Source organism: Paralichthys olivaceus, chromosome 6 (assembly GCF_024713975.1).
Source record: "Paralichthys olivaceus isolate ysfri-2021 chromosome 6, ASM2471397v2, whole genome shotgun sequence".
NCBI classification, from domain to species: Eukaryota; Metazoa; Chordata; class Actinopteri; order Pleuronectiformes; family Paralichthyidae; genus Paralichthys; species Paralichthys olivaceus.
Genome location: NC_091098.1, coordinates 12,566,417 through 12,590,764, shown reverse-complemented (window position 1 = coordinate 12,590,764; position 24,348 = coordinate 12,566,417). Strand labels below are relative to the sequence as shown.

Here is a 24,348-nt window from a genome sequence, read left to right as displayed (position 1 = left end):
TAATGGTGTTGAAGTTTTGTAACTAGCCTCAGCCCCTTGATAATATTATTTGGTACATTATTTGATATTTTGCCAGTTTACCGAACCATGTGCATCCCCTTATGGCCACAACTTACCATCTTTGAATGGTTACTTCCAGCATGATAATGCACTACCTCACAAAGCAAAGGTCGCATCAAACTGGTTGTATTTAGATAACATTGAGTTCAGTGTACTTCAGGGGACTCCCCAGTCTCCAGCTCTCTGGGATGTGGTAGAACGAGAGATTGGCAGACAGAACATGTAGCTGACAAATCTGCATGGATGATGTGATGCAGTCATGTCTGTTAACATGGAGCAGAATCTCCAAGGAATATTTCCAACATATAATGGAATCCATGCCATGAAGAATTGAAGCTTTATTGAGAGCAAAGGGAGTCTCAACACAGCGTTAGTATGGTGCTCCTGTGTGGTTAATGTAGATGTGGGGAGAAAGAAGTGAAAGATGTCTATTTATTTAATGTCTTGCAGTAATCATTCAATTTCACTTTCAACTATTGTTTTTTCCAGCATGGCACTTAAAAATGTTCTACATGTACTTTTCCCACTTTCTGCCACTTCTGCTATCTATCTAAAGCTCCAGGGAAAAAAAATGCTATCCTGTTTTGGTTTCACAGTGGCAGAGATATTTCTTTTGAGCCATAAATGTAACAGTTTTTTGCAAAATTCCGTACTTGGTGACAGGTGCAGGTACAGCTACTGAAAACAAGCCTGATCTAAATCCCAATGGCGTCAATATTCATTCGCCATTAAACTGTGCAGTCAACAATAACTTTGTAGTGATGATTTGAATGCAAGAAACGTTTTGTGATTAGTATCAAACTTCATACCTTTTACTTGCAGAGACCTGTCTCTTTTGGTCTAGGGCAACACCAATGTTAACTGTTTGTTTTGCTTCCACTGAAGTTAGCATGCTAACCAGCAAGCCCCTGTCCAGCCGGCTCATCTCGTCACCATCCATTTGCGGGTCACTGTAGCTTTCAGTCCGCCCAGAAGTACCACAACACAAAAGACATATTTAAAATCCCTTTTCTTGTATATGCTACAATGGTTGAAGCTGTTGGCAAGCGACCATCACCACCACCTGCTCCCGCGGCAAGAAACCACGTTCATGACACCTTTAAGATAAGAGTTCATATGAATTCCGCCCATGTGTTTGGAGAAGACAAGTAGGACAAATATCTCCTCTGTTGATTAATGAAATTCTGGCATTTCACACTTTGACAAGAAATAATGGGGAGGTGCTCCGTGTATATAAACATGTGTATATTAGGTTGTGTATTGCTGTGTATGCACGTACACCAGCATGCGTTGGCAGGTGCTCAGCCATGTCACTGGCGCCAGGCTGTGTGTTCACTTTGAAGAGCTTTCCGCTGAGTCGGTGCGCATACAAAACAGCTCCAGACGACGGCGCCTTAGTAATTAAGGCCTAAAGGAGCAGCAACAAAGCCTCGCTCTCGTTTTACATTCTCTCGTTTTTGCTTCAGAGCCCTGGGACTTAATTCCTAATGCATAATGTCCTTCTAAGGAAAATTCATGGAACCCACTTTCTTCAAAATGAAACATCTATCTATTTTTCTGTGTGCATGTGAGCCTCTCTGTGTGTGTGTGCACACGTGTGTGTGTGTGGGTAAAGGAAAGGATGCGAGAGCTGACCTACCTAATGGATGGAGTGACCTGGATGTTTACAGGATGCCCTTCTAATGTCATTTTTGCAACAGCCCTACCAGTTTGCTCCTCTCTCTCCCCTTTGAGTACAAAGTAAATGAAACATCATTTTCTTACTCACAGTACTTACATTCCTATCTTTTTATTTTTCCCCATCAGCCATCGCTCCGGACTTCTCCCAGAACTTGTTGAAGGCCCAAACTCTGGCCCGACAGGGTGGCGACATTCTCATCGAATGCAAACCTAGGATGTCTCCTCGGGGCGTGATTTCTTGGAGGAAGGGGAAGGAAGCCCTCAGAGAGAGCCACAGGTACCAGGTTTCTTTGTGTAGAGCAATAAGTGCATTGTGTGGGGGATCACAGTCGTTTAGTTTGTCTGCTTTACCTGCAGGCTAATATTTCATCCGCTTGTTATTTCATTGTTCCCTATTTGATATTCATGGTGACAAACTGCAAAGAAAGGAACCAGAGTGTGACACAACACAATTTAAACTGCATAACAGGTTCTGCATTCCACCACTTCCCCTCTTTGCTATGTCTTTACTGAACTCCATTGTACTTTCCTCTCCTGCCTGTGCTCAGAGCTTGTCTTTGTTTACTTAAGGTAATTGGTTGTTCCTAGACTGCAGCACTTGGATCGATGCACTGATCCATCAGCTCATTAGCAGCATGTAAGGCCTGGAGGGTCATTAGAGCGCGAGGCTGAGGATGATCCAGACTACCAGTGAGACATTGAAGAAGCAGATAAAATCCCAAAAGGACTGATCAGTGGCTAGCTGATGAAAAACATACATTCTTCTGTGATAGTGATGGTGACACCAGGGAACTAGCCTGACACCTTGTTTTATTAGAAATTAGTTTAAGTGCAGAACAATGCAATACCTCTGTGTGTTGGTGAAGACCATAAAAAAGAGAAAACAATTGGTAATGAGACAAGAAGAAACACTTCGCCCCCTGAAGGTATAATGCTGTTCAAGGTAGTAGCAGCTATTGTCAGTGATTGATCCGCATTCATACTGTTTCTTCTCATGTGGCAGCAAACAGGGAGTGTTTGGTGGAGAGTTGGATACACATCTTGTTTGTTTCAAATGTAGAATCACCCACACACAAGAGCCGTCACAGGAAATATGTTTATACATTTTATGAAATGTCCCCATCTGGTGATATTTGCACTATTATAGCCTCACAAGCTAGAAAACAAGATAACAGTGGGAATTATTAACTTTCAGGTGTGCTTTCATATTATTACATTCTATAACACCGAGTATGACCTACACAAATTATGCATTTCCACTTTCGTTTTTGACAACGTCTTTATTATTTGCAGGAACATGCCAGCAGGTGTGCTTGTCCTCCTGCTGGCATGCAGTGACTGTGACTGTACTCCCACAGTGGTACGGTCAGACAGTATGCTCGGGAAACTAAAGGTTTAGCTTAATACTGGGCTGAAACATCTTTTTTACAGGAGAGAGATGTTTTATTTGAGGGGGAGCAGCAGAATCAGCACAAAGATTATGTGTTGCAGAGGCCTGCTAAATGTTGGACCCAGCTTGCAGATTTATCATCCTCTTAAGTATTGAAAGGAAAATGCATCCATACTGCAATGTGCAATATCAGTCGTGCCCATAAAGGCAAAGATATCGCATTTGAGATTTAACGTTACAGCCCTGCCCTGAAGCGGGTGAGCTGCATACAAGATGCTGGGCTTTAACGTTATTGCAACATCTCTCGCAAACCCATTCCCCTAGTGCTGGCTCGTTAGCGTTTGCTTTCCCCCATATCGAAATGGAGCTGCTACCAATGCTATTACAGCAGAGGCACAACACTAATCCATCCCACTGGCTCAACTAAAATACCCATAATTCCTTCTAATCTTCCGGGGATAATGTTTTCAAGGACATGGAGCAGGGGAGAACAAATCAAGGAAGAACAAGGCAGGATCTGATTAGTTAATGAAATCATGCGGTGATGATACCTACATCAGCTCATATCCCAGACATGTATAACAAGATAGCCTTGTAACAGTGTTTCAGTGCACTTACGAAGACTACGAGGTTAACGATAAAGGGCTTACCCTAATTTAATTTCACCACTGACCACTGCTAGTAACTTTAAAAGGGATATAGGAAACAGCTCTTAGGAATATTACCTTTAGACTGTACCACTTTGAGATTGTTATGCTAAAAGATATTGCTTTATCAAGTAAATTAATCAATTTATAATCCTGCTATTAAAAAAGAAAGATCTTTTCCAGACGTGTTGCCAAAGCAGAATGTGCATCGCTGGTGAATTAATTAAGGAGTGCCCAGGAAGACTGCAAGTTTCTTTTAATATACCAAGTTCATTATACAATCCTTCTTAAGTGGTTAGAATTATGTTTTTCATTTACAGTCTCTTAGTTTTTGTCACACCATAGGGAGACACTGTAGGCTTTCAAATTACAGCCAGCAGCTTACTTAATAAGGTTGAGGTGAAGTGGCTGTTTACGATATCACTCTGCTCAAGATTTTATGTATCCCACAAATTTCTCCAATACCTTAATTGCTCCAGGGCAACATTCAAGGGAAAAAGGGAACAAAGTGAGGGCATTTCACACAGATAATGCTCCACACATCTTCATCCCGAACTGCTCCTTGGGAGCTTCGGTAAGGAGGAAGCCTGACATAGGCTACTGCACACTTTAATGGCAAGTCTTATGCCTGTAACATCTCATATCCATAACTCTTTGTTATAGTCCATTACAAAGGAAGCCCTCAGTTCAGTAAGGAGAATATACCCCCGGCTCCATAGGGAATGGACTCTCTTGAAGAGGCTAATGTATTTTAATTCTTCCAGCCTTTAAGGCATTATGGGCCATTTTGGATCATTTGGGGAGGTCCAGGCCGCCTTCAAGGGATCTTTCTGAAAGGAGTGTTCAAGTTCTTCTTTGAAACATTGTCTCAACCCCATTACACCGTTGTGCGCAGTTTAGAAGATAAGAAGGGAGCTTCCATTGAGGATTTGCAGGGCACAGCATTTAAAAGTGGGCTAATACATTTGAAACGTGGTTCAAGAAATTGTTCTACAACCGAGTTTGAAAGGCAGTATCAAACAATTTGTGGAATATAATTTGATCAAATTGGCATGACCTTTCTGAGTGAAGAAATTACCTGTGGATAGATTTTCTGCTGTAGTGCCACTTCGTGAAAGAGGTTAAGCTAAAGCATTTTCTGATTTTCCTGCATCAGAAATGTCAATAGCACATTTCTCCTACAAGCATTAAGTGTTTATTCAGCATTGTAATTTCTCTCTTTGACAAATTACTCTCATGAAACAATCCCAACATTTGGGTATTATCCTGAATACACTTATTGTCAGCTAACAGTAAGTCATCTAAGTCAAACAACTGTTTAACATCATGAAACATGAATCTGTGCTCATGAAGCTTAATAGTTTGTAATAATTTTGATAACATCAGGCCAAAATAAATATTGGTTCTACAAGCAGCGGCTGTCTTGATAATTCAAGGGAATCTATTTTTAACAGCCTGATATTTTATTGATCCTTGAAGGGATCATTTTCTTCATGTTTGCAGAGCTGGTGGAGCTTTGCTGAGTGTATTTGATTTCTCAATTTCCCTTTCAAAATAAATGTTGTTAACAAATAGATAATAAGACTCTGTAGATTACAGTCATAGATTGTATGTGAAGATGACAACTCATCTTTACTTCCTCTCACAATCCAGAAATGAATCTTAAATGTCCTGGATACCAATGCTGCCATATATGATGTTTTTATAGCATCAAATCACTAACTACATGTATTTGATCAATGTTCAATCTTCAAACATGGAGGAGGCAAAATATATAACCAATTGTATACTGCAGCAATCAAGATGCTTTGGCTTCAGTTTTGGGGAGCAGGACTGTCGTTAATCTTTATGTACAGTCTATGATTACAACCTGTTCAGGATTAGACCATCCATCCGAAATAAGACACATAGCTATAATTAATACAATTAACACAGACAATACAGCTAAATTATGCAAATGACAATATGCTGCTGATGTTATAAGGACAAACATCTTTAACCTGTATTTATTTCAGAATGATTACTTTTAGAAACATGATAAGGGAAAGACAGAAATGACCAGAGCCTCAAATCATAGAAGTTCTGGGAAACATTTTTCAGAAGTATGAAAAAGACTGAGAATGGAGGAAGTAAGCAAAAACTTCTGTCACACTGTCTTTTCAGGGACGTGATAGATTACCTCCAGTAATTACAGAGATCAAAGTAGAGAATGAGGGAATCAGATTTTCTCTGAATCAGCTAGAATGCCTCGATGACAGGAAAGACAAAAGGATCAAACATAAATCGTAGGTATTAAAAATGAATCATTTAGTGATACATTATCCCAGCATAGTATTAGTGATATCTGATGAAAATGAATGGTTCTTTTGTATCATCCGCATGCTGAACACATTTATAAGTCTATTTTAGCTTTTAATCAGACTTTTCACTTGGCATCAGGGTAAATAGAATGAATCAAACCATTAATGTTTTTTATTGTGCGCCTCGGCAAACCTGTGGCCTTGTCCTTTATTTCAATTTGATTAATTATTTTGATGTTCCAGGTGTATTTTGGTCTTAACAGACAAGTTACCCATTTCAATGATTTCTTCCTTTCATTCTCTATCCTTGACTCTGCTCAGAATGAATGCCATTATGCAAATTTCAAGAGATGTTCTTTGTGCGAGTTCTCTCTACAGTATTCAATGCCTTATTGATATCAACATACTTTTAAGGACTCATCCTGCAAACCTTTTCAGTGCTCAACATTTGTAAGGTTTCATTTATCACACTTCATTTTATTCTGCCAGCACTCAAATGAAAACATGGACCACTCCATCTTCTGGAAAATACCATTGCATATACAGCACCTAAAGTGCACCAAAAGCAGATTTAGGAAACTTAATCCCTGGCTGGATTAGAGTCAAAATCACATTTTTTTGGATGAATGAATGAATGATTAAGGTGCTGCAATTACGACCAGCAGCCGTGTCCCGGGCTGGTGCATGGTGGAGTACAAACTGCACAGTTTTCATATTTGAGACCAGTATGTGTATCTCAATTAGTTTGAGGCATCAAATGGTCTTTGGTGAAGTTTAAGGTAAGATCATGTTCAAATGAAATGTGAGTGAATGTGTTATGTGTTAAGTGGCTGTGGACAAAATAACAAAATCTGAAGTCTATACTAAACCAGAACACGTCTGCAGGTCTGTGCCATGAGTGCAAGTGTAATAAAAAGTTTATTAATTCTGTAGTTGTCATCCAAAACTAATATTGTAATGAAAGATCAGTCATATATTGTTCTAAAAAACATATAGGTTAAAGAACATTTTACTTCTTTTAGGTCTTCAGATAAACTACCACAGTTATATCTGTACCGTCATATTGTTTTGCTGATTTGATTATTTTTACTTCACCATGTGGGACGGGCACAAATTCACAGGTCTCCGTCATGGCAGTACCATTCACAGAATAAGTTCCTCTTGTCTACAAAGTAAAAGAAAAATGATATTTGTATTGTTATGATGCTTTATATCGAGATGAATTACATAATTTTTGTTTTAAGAAAGTTGTGCGCTTGGGTCCGAAGATTGTATAGATCTAACAGACTTCTGAAATACAGGTTTAGAATGGGCACTAGTAAATGTGATTACTAGGAAATTGGCTTGCAGACAAAGTAATTTAGTTCGAGTTTAAGTACAAATATTGATTGTTTTGGCTAACTGTGTAAATGATAAAATGAGGCTCATGGAGGAATTTAAGCGTTTCTCCGACATGAAACAGTACTGTTCAAATGAAATCTAAATGTGCAACATGATTCTATGGAGGGACTGGAATCATACAGAGCTTTGTTGCTTTATTACTTTCATATGCCACATCAGCATCTTGTTTACTGGTGGTAGGTCAGGTGAGTCTGTCTGAACTGACTATGCCAGCAGATGAAATGAAATATTTCTAACTTGGAATCTATACAGGTTCAAATTTATTTTATTACCACAGCTAGGCAGTCTGAGGTTGTTTCTCCACTAGTGAAAGGTTACTGAAATAAAAAAGTCTCTATTGGACTCGTAAATAAAAAAATTGGTTGGTTGGGTCGTAATTTCTACTTTTAATGTTTGCAGCTAAGTGATTTCATAACACTAAGATTAAAGTGCATGTCATTATGTGTGAACAATCGAATGAACTTTGACCTCAATGCTGCTTTTCAATTTGGTTTTCAATTGGTTTGTTTTGTGCTGCAGTTATGATGAATGTTTTTTAAAAACCTGCTGCTGAAGGTCTATGTTGCCCACATGGTACTTGTCCATAGAAAAAGAAGCTGTCCTAACTATTCATCTGGTCACCCAGGATGTGTTGTCTGCACCATCATCAGTATATGAAGTAGTGCTGGATTAAGTGTATAACAATCTGCTAAATGGAGTATGAATATCCTTTAGAATTCCCCCCATGAATTGAAAATGAGACTTTCCTCCCATGAAGGGATCTTTCACTGTTTTTATCAAATTTCTGCTCAGAAATCAAAATGCAACTCTTCTCACTGCTTCTCCTTCTGTCACAAGAAACCAATTAAAATTCACAAACTCCTGGCTAAATTTAAACGGCTGCAGGACACTGGGCTTGCTCATTAAGAATAGATTTTTCTATGCACTTTGAACTTGTACATTAAATTAATTACATGCTTACACGAGTAGGAGTTGTGCTATACTTGTTAACCAATGACTGATGTACTTTTACTGCCTACAGAGTAACGGTGTTGGATAGTGGGAGCCTTCGGATTTCCAATGTTACTAAAATGGATGCTGGAATCTACACATGCGTGGCCAGAAACCAGTTTGGAGTAGCGAGCAGTGCCGGCAGCCTTTTGGTTAAAGGTGAGATATTTATTTTATTGTCTTGTTGATTTATTGTAAGTGGCAAGTGGATATTGCTTGTCTCTTAATTTATCTTGGCAATAAGTGGTCTTAAACCTCAGTATATGATATAGAGCATCAATAATTTCCATTTATTCAGACAATATAACGCCAAGCAGTAGGTATGTTATTGCCACCAAATACATAAGTTACAAAACATCAACAACATGTTTCCATTTTGTTTCAAAAATTTTGTTGCAGGTTTTGTTTTCCAGCTCATGTAATAAACCAACACCAGCTTTACAGTTGTCACTATTTTGTGAGAGCACAAAACGAAGAGCTTTGGGACATAACTGACCAGTGTTGCTTTTAAACTAAACAGCACTGACCCTAACTACACACCTCCTGAATAAACAGGCAGAGCTGCTGTTCAGACCAGCCTCTTCCTACCTGACGGATACACTGTTCAGTTGGCTGAGTGGCAGTGGCTGGAGGAAGTGAGACATAAGGCTCATTGCATTCACGCACCTCAATGTTTAATTCATGGGTTTTTTTGCACAGTGGTTCATGGCCATGCTCGGTTTGTTTAAGATTTCAATCCATTTAAATCAAACACTTCTGCAGTGCAATGGGTTTTCTCTGTCTTTCTAAACAACAGTGCTCTATTAAAATGCCTTTTGGTGATTCCCCCTTCATATGGTTTTTGAATTGCAAATTAGTTCGCACAGACGCCAATTTGCCTTTTTTCTGTCACAACCTTTTTACATGAATGAATGTGGCTGTTATTTACATACTGTACTTGAATGTGCATATTTAGAATATTGGTCAGAGATGGAGGGATTTATTCAAGTACACACTCAAGCATAAATTTAACTGCAGAATCACTGTACTTTAAAAAATATTTAATTCACTGTATGCATGCAAAATCCTATTGTTTAAAGTTAATGAAAGCTCCAAGTAACAAATGTCTCCTTCACAAGTTAATTACTTGATCAATACAAGATCATACAAGAGTGAAAGTTCTCAACACAATTTCTCAGAGAGCTAAGTGACAGTCTGAATCAGAAAAGTCATCATGATTTGATTAGTGGGAAACAGGGAATGCCTGACACTGATTTGCTTGTTAACAATATTTCCCGATATATTTTCTGAACAAAATGTAAGAAATGGCAGTGAAAACAGTGAGACAATGTTAAATGTGTCAGATAATTCTTCCCCAAATCAGCAGCTGTCAGCTTTACGCAGCTTCATAGTGAGTTTTAACTCAGTGTCAAACTGGCCAGTTGTGTTTTTCAGCCACAGCAGGCAGCTTTTACAACAACTCTGAAAACACCCTGTGTTCCAGCTATCCAGCACCAAACAGCCGACAAATGCAGTAAGCAACTAGAATGGCACTCAGTAGGGTGCATACGTCCACCAAGATCCAGGTGGGTGAGAGAGCTAAAAACAAGGAAAATACTGTCCTTACAACTTAGTTAGTTGCTAGAATGATGATTCCAAATGCAAGATAAAGTCGCTCCAAATCTGGATGTGTACATAAGCAACATTTACAAACCTTTGCCTTATTAATAAAAATGTGGTGATGTTAATTATTGCAGGTTTTAAAAATTTTCTCAGACAGGCCCTGCAAGAGTGCTGGACCTTGAGATTCACTTTTCACTTTTCATCCTCCTGTCTAATTATAGGTCATTATGTGAAAACATTGCTTAGATTTCTCCAGGAGTTGATATCAGCTACCATTAAATTACATATTACATATTCATATTTTAAAAATTAACATCAAGCTTACTGTGGATATTCAGAAATAACAACATGTACCAGCAATTTGTGTGCTGATTCATATCAGAGCATAAAAATCTAGTTTATTCTGTCCCTCATCTTGTTATGGTTGTTAAAAATATACTGTCATTCCATAGGTTGCCACGCACAGTGCAAAATGTAGGGAATGGACGAGCCAATTTGTGATTTTCCCTCCAGTCCATAATGGCAAACCAGCATCAAACATGACAGGTCTGCAATCAGAGGCAGAAAGTTTTGCTCTTCGCATTTTGCATCTGGTGCCAAACTTTACCGAGACTCACCTGGAATGCACTGCCATGGCCAGTCGGTTCTCCGTAGGGGGTGCGAGATAAACAAGCTGGCTTGTTTTGACAGAGCTGAATATAGACCTTTACTCCCCCTGACATACTGCATTGGCTTGCCTGTCCATTAGATGCATATGACATGCATGCATAATTTATAGTGGACTGGTGTATGGGCTTCTCCTCCTGTGCTATATTCTCCGCACTGCTGTCGAATGAGACACCCAGCTGAGACAGACCAAAGATTATGATGATGCACACCATGCTGAGGATGAAATAGGATGGCTTTTTGTCTCGACACAAACAGTCAAATTATAGACTCGGATCTGACCTGCTGTAATGGCTGAGCTTCTCCTCATTTCCCTTCTGTCTGTTTCGTGGTATGTAAGACCATGCTCTGATTTATGAAAATAACAGAAAGAGATGCAATAAAAGCTCACTGGCAGACTCAATTCATCTTGTTTAGTTAACATCTGGGACAGGAGTATGGCATATATTTTGCAATTATACCTCTTATATAGAACATAAATAAATAAAAACACTTCAGTTGAATGAGGTGAAAAATGATTTATATAGCAGACGGTCTAGAAAAGGGTATATCTTCTTTGACGAGGGAGAACCATAGTAATAACTTACCTTTCTGACTTGATACTCCTTGTGTCCAGAGCCAACTGTGATCACCAGCCCAGCAGGTCATCTAGACGTGACCGTGGGTGAGAGCATTGTGCTCCCCTGTCAGGTATCTCACGACCCCACACTTGACCTCAAGTTCACCTGGTTCTTCAATGAGCAGCTCATCCACTTCGGAAGCCATGGGGCGTATTTTGAAAAAGTTGGTGGGGTAAGTTCCCCTGTGTATTTAGATCCTCCATCTTTCTGTGTCTGCAGGTTAAAACATCAACATCCCCTTCAGACCAGCATTGTACTGTAACTGTATCCTTCAGAAACCACACACACAAGTTTAAGAGTTGAGGTCTTCACATGACCTTCGAACTCTTTATAATTGCAAAGAGACCTAATATCTTTGAAGCATCGGATGTTTACATCGGCCAAGGAACATTTCCTGAGATAAAAAACCAGAACTTTCTGTGTTCTCTTGAACATTATGACTTTGTACTTTTAACTTTACCTCTTTAAAAAATAACTTGGGCAGCATGTGCAAACAGGCTTTAATAAAAGCCATATTGCAAGAGTTTCACCCAGTGGGAGATCTAGCACTTCTAAATCAGGGGCTGTAAAGTGGCCGTAATTATACAGAGAGGCCAATTATTGTTCTTGTTTACGCAAAATCTCAGTTTTCAATTTGGCTCAACATTCATGACTCACGGATTAACTGATTCGTCTTATAAGGTCAAAGGTTGCAGTCTGACAACATTTTTCTTGGCCTCTTGAATATGAAAGCTCAAGTCTGCCTTTGGGGAATTTCTTCAAATGACTAGTTGTTTAAGATGTAACTCAAATAAATGTATGTAGATTGAAACTGCACTGGTTGGTGGAGGCATACAACCAAAGTAGTTTAAGTTCTCTGTTTGTTTGTTCCACTTTTTAACATCTCCTACGATGAGGAAAAAAAAGAATGAACTAAGGTATTCATTATGAAATGCTCAGCCATGCATTTAATTTGATCATCTAACACCAAATATATTTTTCTTTTAATTAGGAAAAGCAATTATGAGGTCTTGGCTTTTATATCACCTCTTGTTGTTTTGTTTTTTTCACTCGACATGATCTTGAAGAGCTTTTTAATTGCAGGTAGCTCTGCAGTTCATTTAAATATGGACTCTACGACACGACCACACTCTCAACATGAGGAATAATCATGGAGGATAATTATTCTAACCAGATCTATAGTGAAAGAGACATGTTTGTATTTTCTGTAAGAGCAGAATATGACAGCGTTTCACTTTTGTGAAGTTAAAGCTTCCAAAGCACGATAGCACTGAGTGATTGGTCTGTATGGAAGGTGTAGGCATCATCAATATAGCTATTCCCCTTCAATCTTTGAATCAGTTTAATTTTTACTTTATCATGCACTCAGTTATATTTACATTTTGCCCTATCTCACTCTCTACACAAAGTGGTACCAAGCATGGCCAGTGTTGGCTGCAACCTCTCACTTGTGTTAGGCTCTCAATAGTCCAATGCTCCATGCATTGTGCAGGACAACACTGCTGTGTGACACAGCTGTGACTAATCTGGATGAGAAATGCTAACTGGAACTGGAAGACATTGCAAACACGAAAAAAACAAACTGAACGAACATTTTCATCTGAAGTAACCTGACTTACATCTAATATCCAGCAGACCTATGTGTATTACCTAATACCAACCTACATTCATTTATTACACCCACTGAATCGCTTCTGTGTTTCTTAAATTACACATTCAAAAGATTTGAAATGGCATGAATGTAAATCTGCACCTTCCTTCCTCCATTTTGTGACTGGGATCTATTAATACGTTAATGTTTCCCCACCTCTGCTATCCTCACCTGCGGTTGAGAGGCTTTGCAGCTACTGAGCCCCACCCACAAGTTGACAGGATTGGTTTCTTAGGCTTGTGACATCATAAACCCCGGCTGTCTGAACCTGTTTTTTACAGACTTGGTATTTGTTTAGAGCAGCATTAAAGTGGGAATACAAAGCCATGTTGTTGACGGATTATTCTGAAATTTTTTTACCAAAAAGGGACTTAATTAAGACTGACTGAAGAATGCATTTTCAAACACCAGTAAAACAGCATTTAAAAACATCAAGTATCAGAATGTGTTCGATGTATCTAATCAAACAACAAATCGTGACACCTTATTAGTACAAATGTGATGTGCGATGGACAGAGAATATCATTTACCTATTATTCATTATTATTTTTAATCTAAAAGGCACAGAACATAGGATTCATGTATTTTTGTTGGACTTAGAGTCTCAACTGATTTAATAAGCATGCTCGGTCAGCTGTTTTTCCTGCTGTATATAAAATTTACAAAAAGTGAGACATGAATGACTTGAAGCAGCTCAATTTTTATCTCTGTTAAATGTCCCGGATTTAACATCAAAGTAGTTTCTGGGTCTCATCCTGCTTCACAGTCCCTCACTTCCATAGATGAGACATTATCAGCATTAGCACTAACTTTAAAGTTCAAACCCAATAATACATTGGCATTGAATGGATGTGTGCAAAGTAAATAGAATCAGATTGAATAAAAGGTATAGAGCTTAAAGAAGCTTTTAATTCATCACAAAGAACTGACCTCACCGATGATCATGAAAATCTGAAGTCTGTTATTTGGTGTATCCCTGGATTTGTGTTGTACCTTTATCTTCCAGTATATAATAAATTGAATGTCAAAAGAAATCTCTTGCATATCGCACTTGTTTCTGAAACACTTTCATCTTTTATCTAAGACTTGCAAATCATATTTCTTTTTCCTAACTTGTTTTGTTTTTGTCTTTTTCTCCCCTGACTCCTGCACTGACAGCGCTCAGCCGGGGACATCATGATTCGGAACATTCAACTGCGGCATGCTGGGAAATATACGTGCGCCGTACAGACCAAAGTGGACAGTGTTTCTATTGCTACCGATGTGGTAGTCAGAGGTAAGAATGCCCGTCACAACACCAAACAATAAATCAGACTTCAACATCTAATTACTCACAATATGTTTTCATAGACACTAAAACTATTTTCATCAGTCCAGTCATGTAGAACCTTATTATCTTAATTATTATTATTATTATTACGTGTCAAATGAATTTTATTTGTATATGAAAATTCTCATTATATATGCAACTCAATTGTGCAACATGGAATTCCGATTTGTACTTTTGACTATCCTCCTGCTCTATTTCAACTATGTATTTCTATCTAGACCAAATTTTCAAATACAAATCATGTTTTATTACTTAACTAGTTCAGGTTAAATATTAATATATAAGGTTTTATTGTTTGTTGCTTCACTCATAGATGGTGCCAGGAACCAATCTATTGCAGGAAATGAAGCAGATAAATTATTCCCTGACAACCCTCTGTATACACTACTGCTACTTCCAGTGTAAAGCTGAGGGCAGATATTTTATGGGACATTTAAGGTAGCTTTGCTTCACCTGTAGTGAAGAGGATATGACACAGTGACAAAGTGCTCACACATTTTCAGTGTTGCAACGCCATATCTGACATGCCCTGCAACAATGTAGCAGTGAATGTGTCAGGGCTACGGAGATAACAACTCTGGAGATACAAGAGAAAAGCTCACTCATAATCTGTCCTTCATCTTTTGCACTAAAAGCATTTCTGAAACAAACTTTCAGTTATTGATGTCACGATGCAGCATTATAGCTGACTGCATCGCAACAGTCTCTAACTGTAAATAGAGGCATGTCAACAAAGTAACTGAGTATATGACGATTGTATCTATGTAGTTTCAATGTGAGACACATGTTGAAGGGCAGATGTGCACCATGATACAGCCATGTATCATCAGACACTGTATATTTCCATATTTGCCTTCCCAAATACATCCCTATGTTACAGTGGTTTGTTGGTTTCTGATACGCTTAAAATAAAAAAAGAAATGATCCCTTCAAGACCCCTAATCACAGATTACATACATGTGAGAGTAATACACAAGAGTGTAAGAAAGTAATACACACTAGTGATTTTTTTTTTTGTTCTTCACATTAGCCTTTGATTTTTTTAAATTTCATTCAATTTACGAAGAGCATAGGACTATCTGGTCATTCAAAAAAGCAAAGATTGGAGAAAAATGAATATGATTTTGTATAACAGAAAATTTCATCATGTTTTCCTTCTTTCTTATCTTGTTAATCATAGTGCAATGTAGAGAATCAGACTCCCGCGTCGGGAACTATGGCTTCAGGGCACGTTATGATCTGTAACAGTGTTAATATTGCATTTTAGAAAAACAAAAATGAGATGAGAAAGACTACATTTGTTCGAACAAATCAAGCTTCAGATGAGAGTGTGGACTGGTTGAAATTCAGTCTTGCTCTCCAGCTTTCAGTGAGTGTTAGCAGCTGTTTTCCACCCACTCTGTTCTGCAGCCTCTTGTCTTCATTAATCTCTACAGCGTATATCATCCTTTGTGAGTGAACTGTGACAAATTACCCCTCCAGGTCCCCCAGGCCCCCCTGTGGACTGTCAGGTGAGTGAGATGACAGAGACCTCTGCCTTGCTGTCCTGGGGACCCGGCATAGATAACCACAGCCCCATCCTCAGCTACACCATCCAGGCCAGGACGCCCTTCTCTCTCGGGTGGCAGGCAGTTACCACAGGTACCCTGGTTTTATCTGAATGTTTACTATGTAGAAAGAAAACAGCGAGAGGGGTTGCGACTGGTGTCTTTTTCCATCAGCATATATAAAATGACAGTAAATAAGTAATTACTGGCTTGGCTCACTTTCAACGGTAGATCTTGCAGGGCTTTGATGAAAGGTTATTCCTATGATGTCTTTCAGTTCCTGAGCTGCTCGGGGGGAAGCAGCTGTCAGCCACTGTCACTGACTTGAGTCAATGGGTGGAGTATGAGTTTAGAGTTCTGGCAAGCAACAGCATTGGAACAGGAGAGCCAAGCAAACCCTCCAAAAAGGCCCGCACCAAAGACACGCGTATGTATCAGCAGCTTCTTACATTTCCTCAGTGGCACAGATTGTTTGGAAAGTATGCTTGTTACTGTTTATGTAGAGATTCTACTTCAGGATGGCACTGAGCTCCGTTCAGAGAACTGTATTGGACTAATGCATTGCAGAGAATTCTCTTCCTCGGGGCACACAGCAGATGAATGAACCAAATTCACAACAAAGCTTCAATCAGACAGTTTGTGTGTATGTGAGTGTGTGCAGTGAGAAAAGACCTCTGTAGGGCAGAGTATGAAAGACACAGTATGTTCAGGTCAGAACCAGCATGCATCACAGAAGTGGATCAAAAAGATTTAAATGTAAATTCTTTCCATTAAAATCTCCTATATATGTAAATAAATGGCTTGACAACTGCAGAGTATAAGTGTCAATGAAAGAAATGTTTAGCTTTCAATAAATCTGGAAATGTTTAACACCAACAACCAAGCTCCCATTTGTTGATGTGTAACTGAACAGTTTCTTTTCAAATGATGATACTTGAGCTTCATACTTCTCACTGTGGTTCATCTGTTAGTTCCCAGGGTGACTCCAGGCAGAGTGAATGGTGGTGGTGGTGGGCGTTCGGAGTTGGTCATCACATGGGAGGTAAACATGCATTTACATACAAGTTATGTTTGTGTGAGCACATGTGAATGGTCTCTCCATCCATCCATTATTTATACAGCTTGTCCTGTAAGAAGGAGGTCGCTGGAGCCAATCCCAGCTGACATTGGGGGAGACAGGTCACCAGGTCACCACAAGACTGACATGTAGAGACAGCCACTCACACTTTTTCCATAATGTAGGGTCTCCAATAAACTCAATCCCAATCTGCATGTTTTTGGACTGTGGAGCGAAGCCGTAAAAATGCTACAGAGACAAGGGGAGAACATGCAAACTTCACATTTCGAACCAAGAAACTTATTTCTGTGAGGCAATAGTCCTAACCACTGCACCATTGTGTACTATAAGATTCTATATTGGGTGAAATTTACTTTTGGAACATTTGTATTACTTCTTTCACCTGTCTTTTATTTGTGGGCATTATAACACAAAAAAATACTGAACCAATTTGCTCCAAACTTTTGTGGGAAGGATGGATGGATGGAGCAGAGAAGAACTCAACAAATGCTGGTGCAGATCTGGTTATTTTTTTTAAATCACTTTCTGTGAGAAATAGGAATTTTCATTTCATTTTTACTTCATGGATTGTAAAGAATCATACATATGAAGGACTGTTTGGCTTTGGCAGAAGTATGTGCTCAAGTTAATAATTGGCCATTCATTTATTTTTAAAATGAAACCGGATTGTATACAGTGTAAAGAATAACTCTCCAGCTCTGTTTGGACATGTCTATTTTATTTTCCATCAGTATAAAAACTCTTCATCTGACAGAATGATAAATTCATCCAAGGCTTGCAAGTATAGCACCTCTCCCAGAACTATTCTTCTTCGTGCCGTAATCCATGCACTGCAGCATTTCCTCCATGTATTAGTATCTTTGATATCAGTCATCTTGAGTCATCTCTTTTCTCCTCAGCCTGTGCCTGAGGAACTGCAGAGTGGTCCAGGCTTCGGCTACGTGGTGGCTTTCCGCCCACTTGGGGCACAAGGTTGGATGCAGGCTGCCGTCACGTCCCCAGATGCCTCCAGATACGTCTTCAAGAATGAGAGCATCCCTCCCTTCTCCCCTTACCAAGTCAAAGTCGGGGTTTACAACAACAAGGGTGAAGGCCCTTTTAGCCCAGTGACCACCATTCACTCAGCGGAGGAAGGTGGGTACTATTATAGCTGCAGTCAATGAGTGACTTCATTTCACTGTGGGGTTGCGGGAACAACTATAACATGGTGTCACTGATTAAACACTGCAACATCAGATCAGACCTATTTTCAGTAAGTCTTATTTCTGTCATTCCATTTAGTTTCAGTTTTAATAATTGCAATTTTAAAAAACTTCTGCTGTGTACTCATTGACGAACAAAATGTTCTATGTCTCATGAACTGGTTGGAAAATCCAGAGAAATGTGAAAGCCAGGAAAACTTATTTTCTCAATCAACTTATTGTTCAAATTGAAGTGGTTCAACATGAAAAAAAAACTTTCTGCTAAAGTTCGAAATGTTCTTGTTATTTCTGGAGTCTGCGTGTGTTTTTCATCTGCGCTCATCTCACCAGTTTGTTTCGTCTCAGTTAGAAAAAGTCATGTCGCTGGGAATCACTTGGGATTTGAAAATATTTGAATCCAATATGTTGAGAGCTGGCAAGTTATTCGCTTACGTTCAGAGACTAATGTCAGTTTCTTAAGATCAGACACATCCACACCAGTCTGAAGTTTTTCGGTAATTTAATCTGCATGTGATCCACGTACTCATGCTCACAAGATACAACACATAAGCACTGTAAGATTGATAAGCATACAGTCATCACGGTGTATCAGTGCTAAACATGCTACAGTACAGAGTCACACTTTCACTGATATCAATTCCAGTGATTTTTTTCCCCTTTACTTTTAATGTCAGAGCACTCTCTCCTGTTAACTCACCAGAATGGATACATTGGATAGAGCTACAGTACATTCAAAAAGTCAGATTGTGAGTGTGGGTGTACCGAATCCATGTGTTCTTCCCTATCCTGTGTGCCTCTCAGAGCCCAGCAGAGCTCCAGGGAGGCTGAGGGTGAGGAGTGTATCAGCGTCCGAGGTAGAGGTCACCTGGAGGCCACTGGCCTGGAGTAATAACCGCAGACGCATCCTGGGCTATGAGGTCAGTCTAGCACATGCCCACACAACAGGATGAATATAGTGGACTATAGTCAACAGCCTTCTGGAATAGTGCTTATCTGATTATTCATTCATGAAGTGAACTACAGTATATGAGGGTAATGCAGGATTCATGCCCACAGCTATGGAGTTACAGATGAAGGTATGAGGTTGCAAATTAGTCTCAAGCTGATAAAGAATAACCTGTGTTGTTGTTTTTTCTTCTTTTATATGTTTTTAGCTGAGGTACTGGCGTGAGAAGGAGAAGCAGGACACAGCTAGTGTGGTCAGGACAGTGGGGAATAAGACTTCAGTTCTCATCAGGGATCTGGAGGGCAGCAGTACCTATTACATTTCCCTGCAGGCATACAACAGCGCTGGAGTGGGTCCACAGAGCATCATAGTCAATGTCACAACTAAGAAACCACGTAAGGACTCAGTACATACTGTGAGGATTAACTGTGTGTGTATGTTTGTGTATTTTTTTCCTTAATTTTTATCATGGTCCATTTGTCATACTGTATCATTTTATTTTTCACCACTCCTTAAAGAGACCATGTAATGTTTTCATCTGCTGGCAATTTTACATACAGTGGTTCCTACCAAAATAAATTGTGTATAGCTGAGGCTTGAGAATCTATTTGAGGTTTTTACTCTCGCTTAAATAATTTAGACCAAATCATTTTTAAACATTTTGTTTTACATTGCAACAAATTGGTTCCTGCCATTATACCGATGTGAGCAGGGTAACAATATGTGATTTAAAGGCAAAGCTAGCAGATGATGACGTTTCAGGCTGAGGGTGAATTCCTGAAAACACATCAGCTCCCTCTCCTCTTATTTTAACCTGAAGGACTTTTTCTTGTATTAAAGGCTATATGTACCTCACTCTTCTTCTACTCTATTAATATATATATATATATATATACACTTATATTTTAACACCATCCTCTTCACCATCTCTCATTGTCTTTCTCCAGCTCCTAGTCAAGCCCCGGTCAAAATAATGTGGAACACCTCTAATTCCAAAGTCATCCTAAAGTGGGATCAAGTTCACGCTCTGGAGAACGAGTCAGAGGTCACAGGATATAAGGTAAAATGTTTTTTACATGTGTAAAGTGAAATGACTGCAGCTGTGATACACCAATGGTTTTATAGATCGTCAGTTGATCCATTTATTACATTTGAGTTCACTTTTTATCCTTCAATGCCGACGACAGCCAATGGCAGGAGGCATTATGTTTTATAATGTATAATATCCGTCCCATTCTTGTGAACACCATATCTGAAGACTGCCCTGAGGGAATGTCTTCAAATTTGGTCCAAATGTTTAGTTTGGTCAAGGTCACGGTGCACACGTGTTTTTGTGAATGTGATATATCAGGAACAACCACAAGGAGTTTCATAACATGCGGCACAAACATTCACTTAAAATTACGATTTGTAGGTTAAAGGTTAAGGTGGCCTCTTGATCATGATATCAATAACACTGCATTCATATAAACAAGCACTCATTTTAATGATATTGATGTATTGTTATTCACAGTTAGAAGAACATGAAGCCTTATTTCATTTTGAAGTTTTTCCTGTATTATGTAGCTGCATATGCATATTTTTATAAAATAATAACCTTCTTATAACGTGCCTGCATCGTTTTATTTTCAGATACATGGCTTCAGCCTGACGCAACTTTTTAATTTGTTCCTCAGGGGAAAGTTATTGCAGGAAATTTGTATTTAGTGATGTTAACAGTTGATTTTCCCATATTGTGACATGTTAGCAGCCTCCTCTGCATAATATACTTAATGTTTTAATTATTACTCAAGGAATTTTATTTCAAGTTGTGGTTATTCCTTTTTTTGTGAAATGTGGTTTATCAATCTGACATCTCATGGAGCTGTCTGAAAAAAACTTTAGCTAGAACTCAGATTTTCTGGTCAGTGGGTAAAGAAGAAGACTCTGAACCCTCTCCTATGCATTGTGTTGGAGGCATCTTCCTGCCATGTCTCACGTTATCATCATCTTTCCCCGCCCTGCTTCCTGCAGGTGATGTACAGCCAGGACAAACACAGCCGTCCCAGTGTGGTGGAGACCAACACCACCTCCTTGGAGCTGTCGCTGCCGGTCAACCAAGACTATGTCATCCAGATTAAACCCTTCAGTGAGGGAGGGGAAGGCATCAGCAGCCGCCAGATAACCATCCCCAAGATAGCAGGTGGGACAGTCCCGACACAAGCATGAAAAATAAAGTCTTTGAGAAAACAAATGAATGAATTTCTGAGAAGTCCTAGAGAAAGCCTGCGGCATTGTTGGAGTTCATCAATGACCGATGTGTAAAAATCCACAATAGAGTTTTAAACTCAAATGTTCTCCAGCTGCCTTGAATAGTTTGACTGTGGTGGTGGATCCTGATCATGGTTGATCCTGATCGTGGTGGCAGCTGATCATGGACTATACAACAAGCCTGCTTAACATACAATATGCCAACTCACATATTCTACCAATAACTTATAACAAGTTATCACTGCTCCCTTCATCTCTATCAGACATTGTCTTGTGTATAAATACTTTGAAACACTTTCCCATTATACTACAAACTGTTTCTTGTAATCAATGTTGTAAATATTGTCATTTTGTTGACGTGTTCAGTTACACTGATGTGCCTCTCTCTGAGGTTTCTATGTTTTGTGTTTTGTAGTTTTTCCTCACTCTTGTTGAAGGTTAAGGACAAAGGATGTCTCACCTTGTTAAGCCCTATGAGATAAATTGTGTTTTATGAATATAAAATATATATTATATAAAATGATTGATTGATTATGATCTTCTGAGGCTGCGGTCTGTAGATAAATAGGTATCTTTCATATTTATGAGGTATTTTTCCTTTAAATGTCAAAACAATGAGACTTCAAATAAGCCATTTATCTCTTTCATCTCCTGCAGTTAAAATACAGTCTCTTATCCACAGACAGAAACATATATCATTGAACAACAACATAGGCTCAGACATGCAGAGAATATTGCTTGTAGCAGGTTGTTGAAAAGTGGATTTTTTTTTCTTTTAATGTAAAAAGTTTGGATGTTCTGTGCACGACTCACTGGTGAAAGTCAGTTGGTCCCATAACTGGACGAGATGTACTACTGCCATCTATTGATGCAAAGGTGCACTTACACCTTTGCACAGAATGGATTTGAAAAACTTGTGATGATTCATGTGAAACCTTAGTTTTTTTCCATACACAACAGCAGGCATTCAGAATTCAAGCAAATTTGGAATTTGATTTCTTTGTGTGTTTCAGGCTCCATAGCCACTGGTGCAGCCCCCGAGGCCGCTGCATTTCCCTTGGTTAACCTCGCGGCCCTAATCCTCACAGCCACGGCCATGCTATGACAAACATCTTCAGGAACCAGTCACTACAGACGCTTATTAAGAGGGGAAACAGCGGGTCAAAGACAACAAGAGGCTGGCAGCAGAATTTCCAGCTGCTTTCTCCCCTTCCCTACTGTGTCTTCTTTCTACAGAAATCTCTTTGTGAGGAAGTCTTTTCCTCCACCTTTCTGAAGGAGTCGCTGAAGGAAACTGGTTCTTTCAGAAGTTGCATTTATGGAACTGAAAGGACGCAGAAATCAGACTGCAGTCTCTTTGATTTTTTTCCTTCTCTGCTGCTTCATTTGCGATTGATATTCTAATATGGTTTTCACCTTGGAGGCTTGGAGTTTTGTGATGCACAATAGGCGTGTATAGGTTTTCTTTGTTGGACTGTGCAGGTTTTATTAAAAGGATTTATGTATGTAGCACTGAACCTTTCTCGGATGATGGGATTGTATTTTAAGTGGGGATGAAGGAGACATAAAGCACTTACACAACTCATTCTTCAATGAGCGAAAATATATTCAAGCTCGACTTAAGACAACAACATGGATTAAGTCATTTTCCTCCTCTCTCTGGACTCTATTTGGGAAAAGCTCCCTGAACTGTCTCAGAAGGAAAACCAACGGTTACTAATCCCTGCCCAAAAAAAAAAAAAAAAAAACACAAAAAACCTACAAAAACAAAACAAAACAGGGAGCTAAGCCTAATTGCTTATTGACAAACCAGAGTTTGGGATCTTTGTAACGCTGCCTGGATTTTCTTCATAACTTTTACATTTTACTGCGTTACGTCGAAACCTCAGAGTTGCCATGACACTGACTCGAACCAAAGGTAACTGAGCCTACACGGTTCAGTTCCACCTGTTGTATCTTTGTTGAGAAAATGCAACTTGTGCGCCCCCTGTATGGCTTCATCGTAAACAGCAGACTTGTGTTGATCAATCGGTGTCTTACCCTCCTCGCTCATCACCCGTGATTAAGTGTGTGACAGGCACGCTGAGCAGTGTGTGCGCCACATTGTTGTACACTGTATGTATGAAATCCTCAGGTCCCAAATGAGCCTTAAGTCTTATGATTATTATCCATGCTGTTATTCAAGAGACATATTTATTTTCCTCCTCTGCTTTTTCCGCATTGTGTTGTCGTTCACTCCTACTATAATTTATGAATACTGACCTTACCGAACGGTATGGAGTTTTTTCCTCTTTTCTTACTTGGTAGATCATATCTTTGGGCGTTTTGGGCTCAGATACAACATGCCTTTCTCTTATGTCTTTCATGATGAGCCCTGTAATACAGTACAAGTGGGAGTGATACTGACTTTTGTAACACAGCTTATTACAAAGAAGGGATGGGGATTTTACGGTCAGCTGCTGTTCAGCATGAGCTCAGTCAGTGTACGTAGCTACGTTTGCTTAGGATGTCTGAAAGGATCAACCTGCTTTTAATAAACATAATGCCATTTTCTGCATTTCCTTCTTTGATGTCAGAGCAGGATAAGTGCACTTATGCTCCACTTTAGCAGATGCTGTGGAAAAGCTCTTGAGTGGACGTCAAAGTAAGAGTTTGTTTGATTATCGATCAAACTTTTGCATTTTCTTTAATTTGACACCTGTGTCACACTTAAAAACTAGAAGGTCACTCAGAGAGCTCATATCTCCGCCCAATAGTTCCCTCATGGAACTACATTTGCATTCACTAGATCTGGATTGTTGTTTGGATCATCACCAAAGTGATCACTCATAAATATCATTCCTCTAAACACGATTATTTTTATCAAGATCCATGCCTTATTCTCAAAATATGTATACATCTCTCAATATTATAGTGAGAATAGATCTGCACTTAAATTGATTGGGTCCTTTCCAGACCTGTATCACATCCTTCCACTAAATTTCTTGG

General features: G+C 39.2%; 1 protein-coding gene across 2 annotated transcripts in view; it reads left to right on the top strand.

Annotated features, from left to right (window-relative positions):
• The window catches only part of cntn3a.1 (contactin 3a, tandem duplicate 1), a 77,105-nt gene extending 53,188 nt beyond the window's left edge, over positions 1-23,917 (top strand). For both annotated transcript variants that reach the window (XM_069526739.1, XM_020088742.2), the window contains exons 11-23: positions 1,867-2,017; positions 8,500-8,627; positions 11,353-11,528; positions 14,166-14,283; positions 15,820-15,978; positions 16,162-16,311; positions 16,856-16,926; positions 17,862-18,096; positions 18,966-19,081; positions 19,319-19,505; positions 20,058-20,170; positions 21,124-21,292; positions 22,374-23,917. In XM_069526739.1, the coding sequence (XP_069382840.1) occupies positions 1,867-2,017; positions 8,500-8,627; positions 11,353-11,528; positions 14,166-14,283; positions 15,820-15,978; positions 16,162-16,311; positions 16,856-16,926; positions 17,862-18,096; positions 18,966-19,081; positions 19,319-19,505; positions 20,058-20,170; positions 21,124-21,292; positions 22,374-22,465 (1,865 nt within the window). In that variant the 3' untranslated portion in view covers positions 22,466-23,917. The remainder of the gene's footprint in view (positions 1-1,866; positions 2,018-8,499; positions 8,628-11,352; positions 11,529-14,165; positions 14,284-15,819; positions 15,979-16,161; positions 16,312-16,855; positions 16,927-17,861; positions 18,097-18,965; positions 19,082-19,318; positions 19,506-20,057; positions 20,171-21,123; positions 21,293-22,373) is intronic.
• Positions 23,918-24,348: the final 431 nt, after the last annotated feature.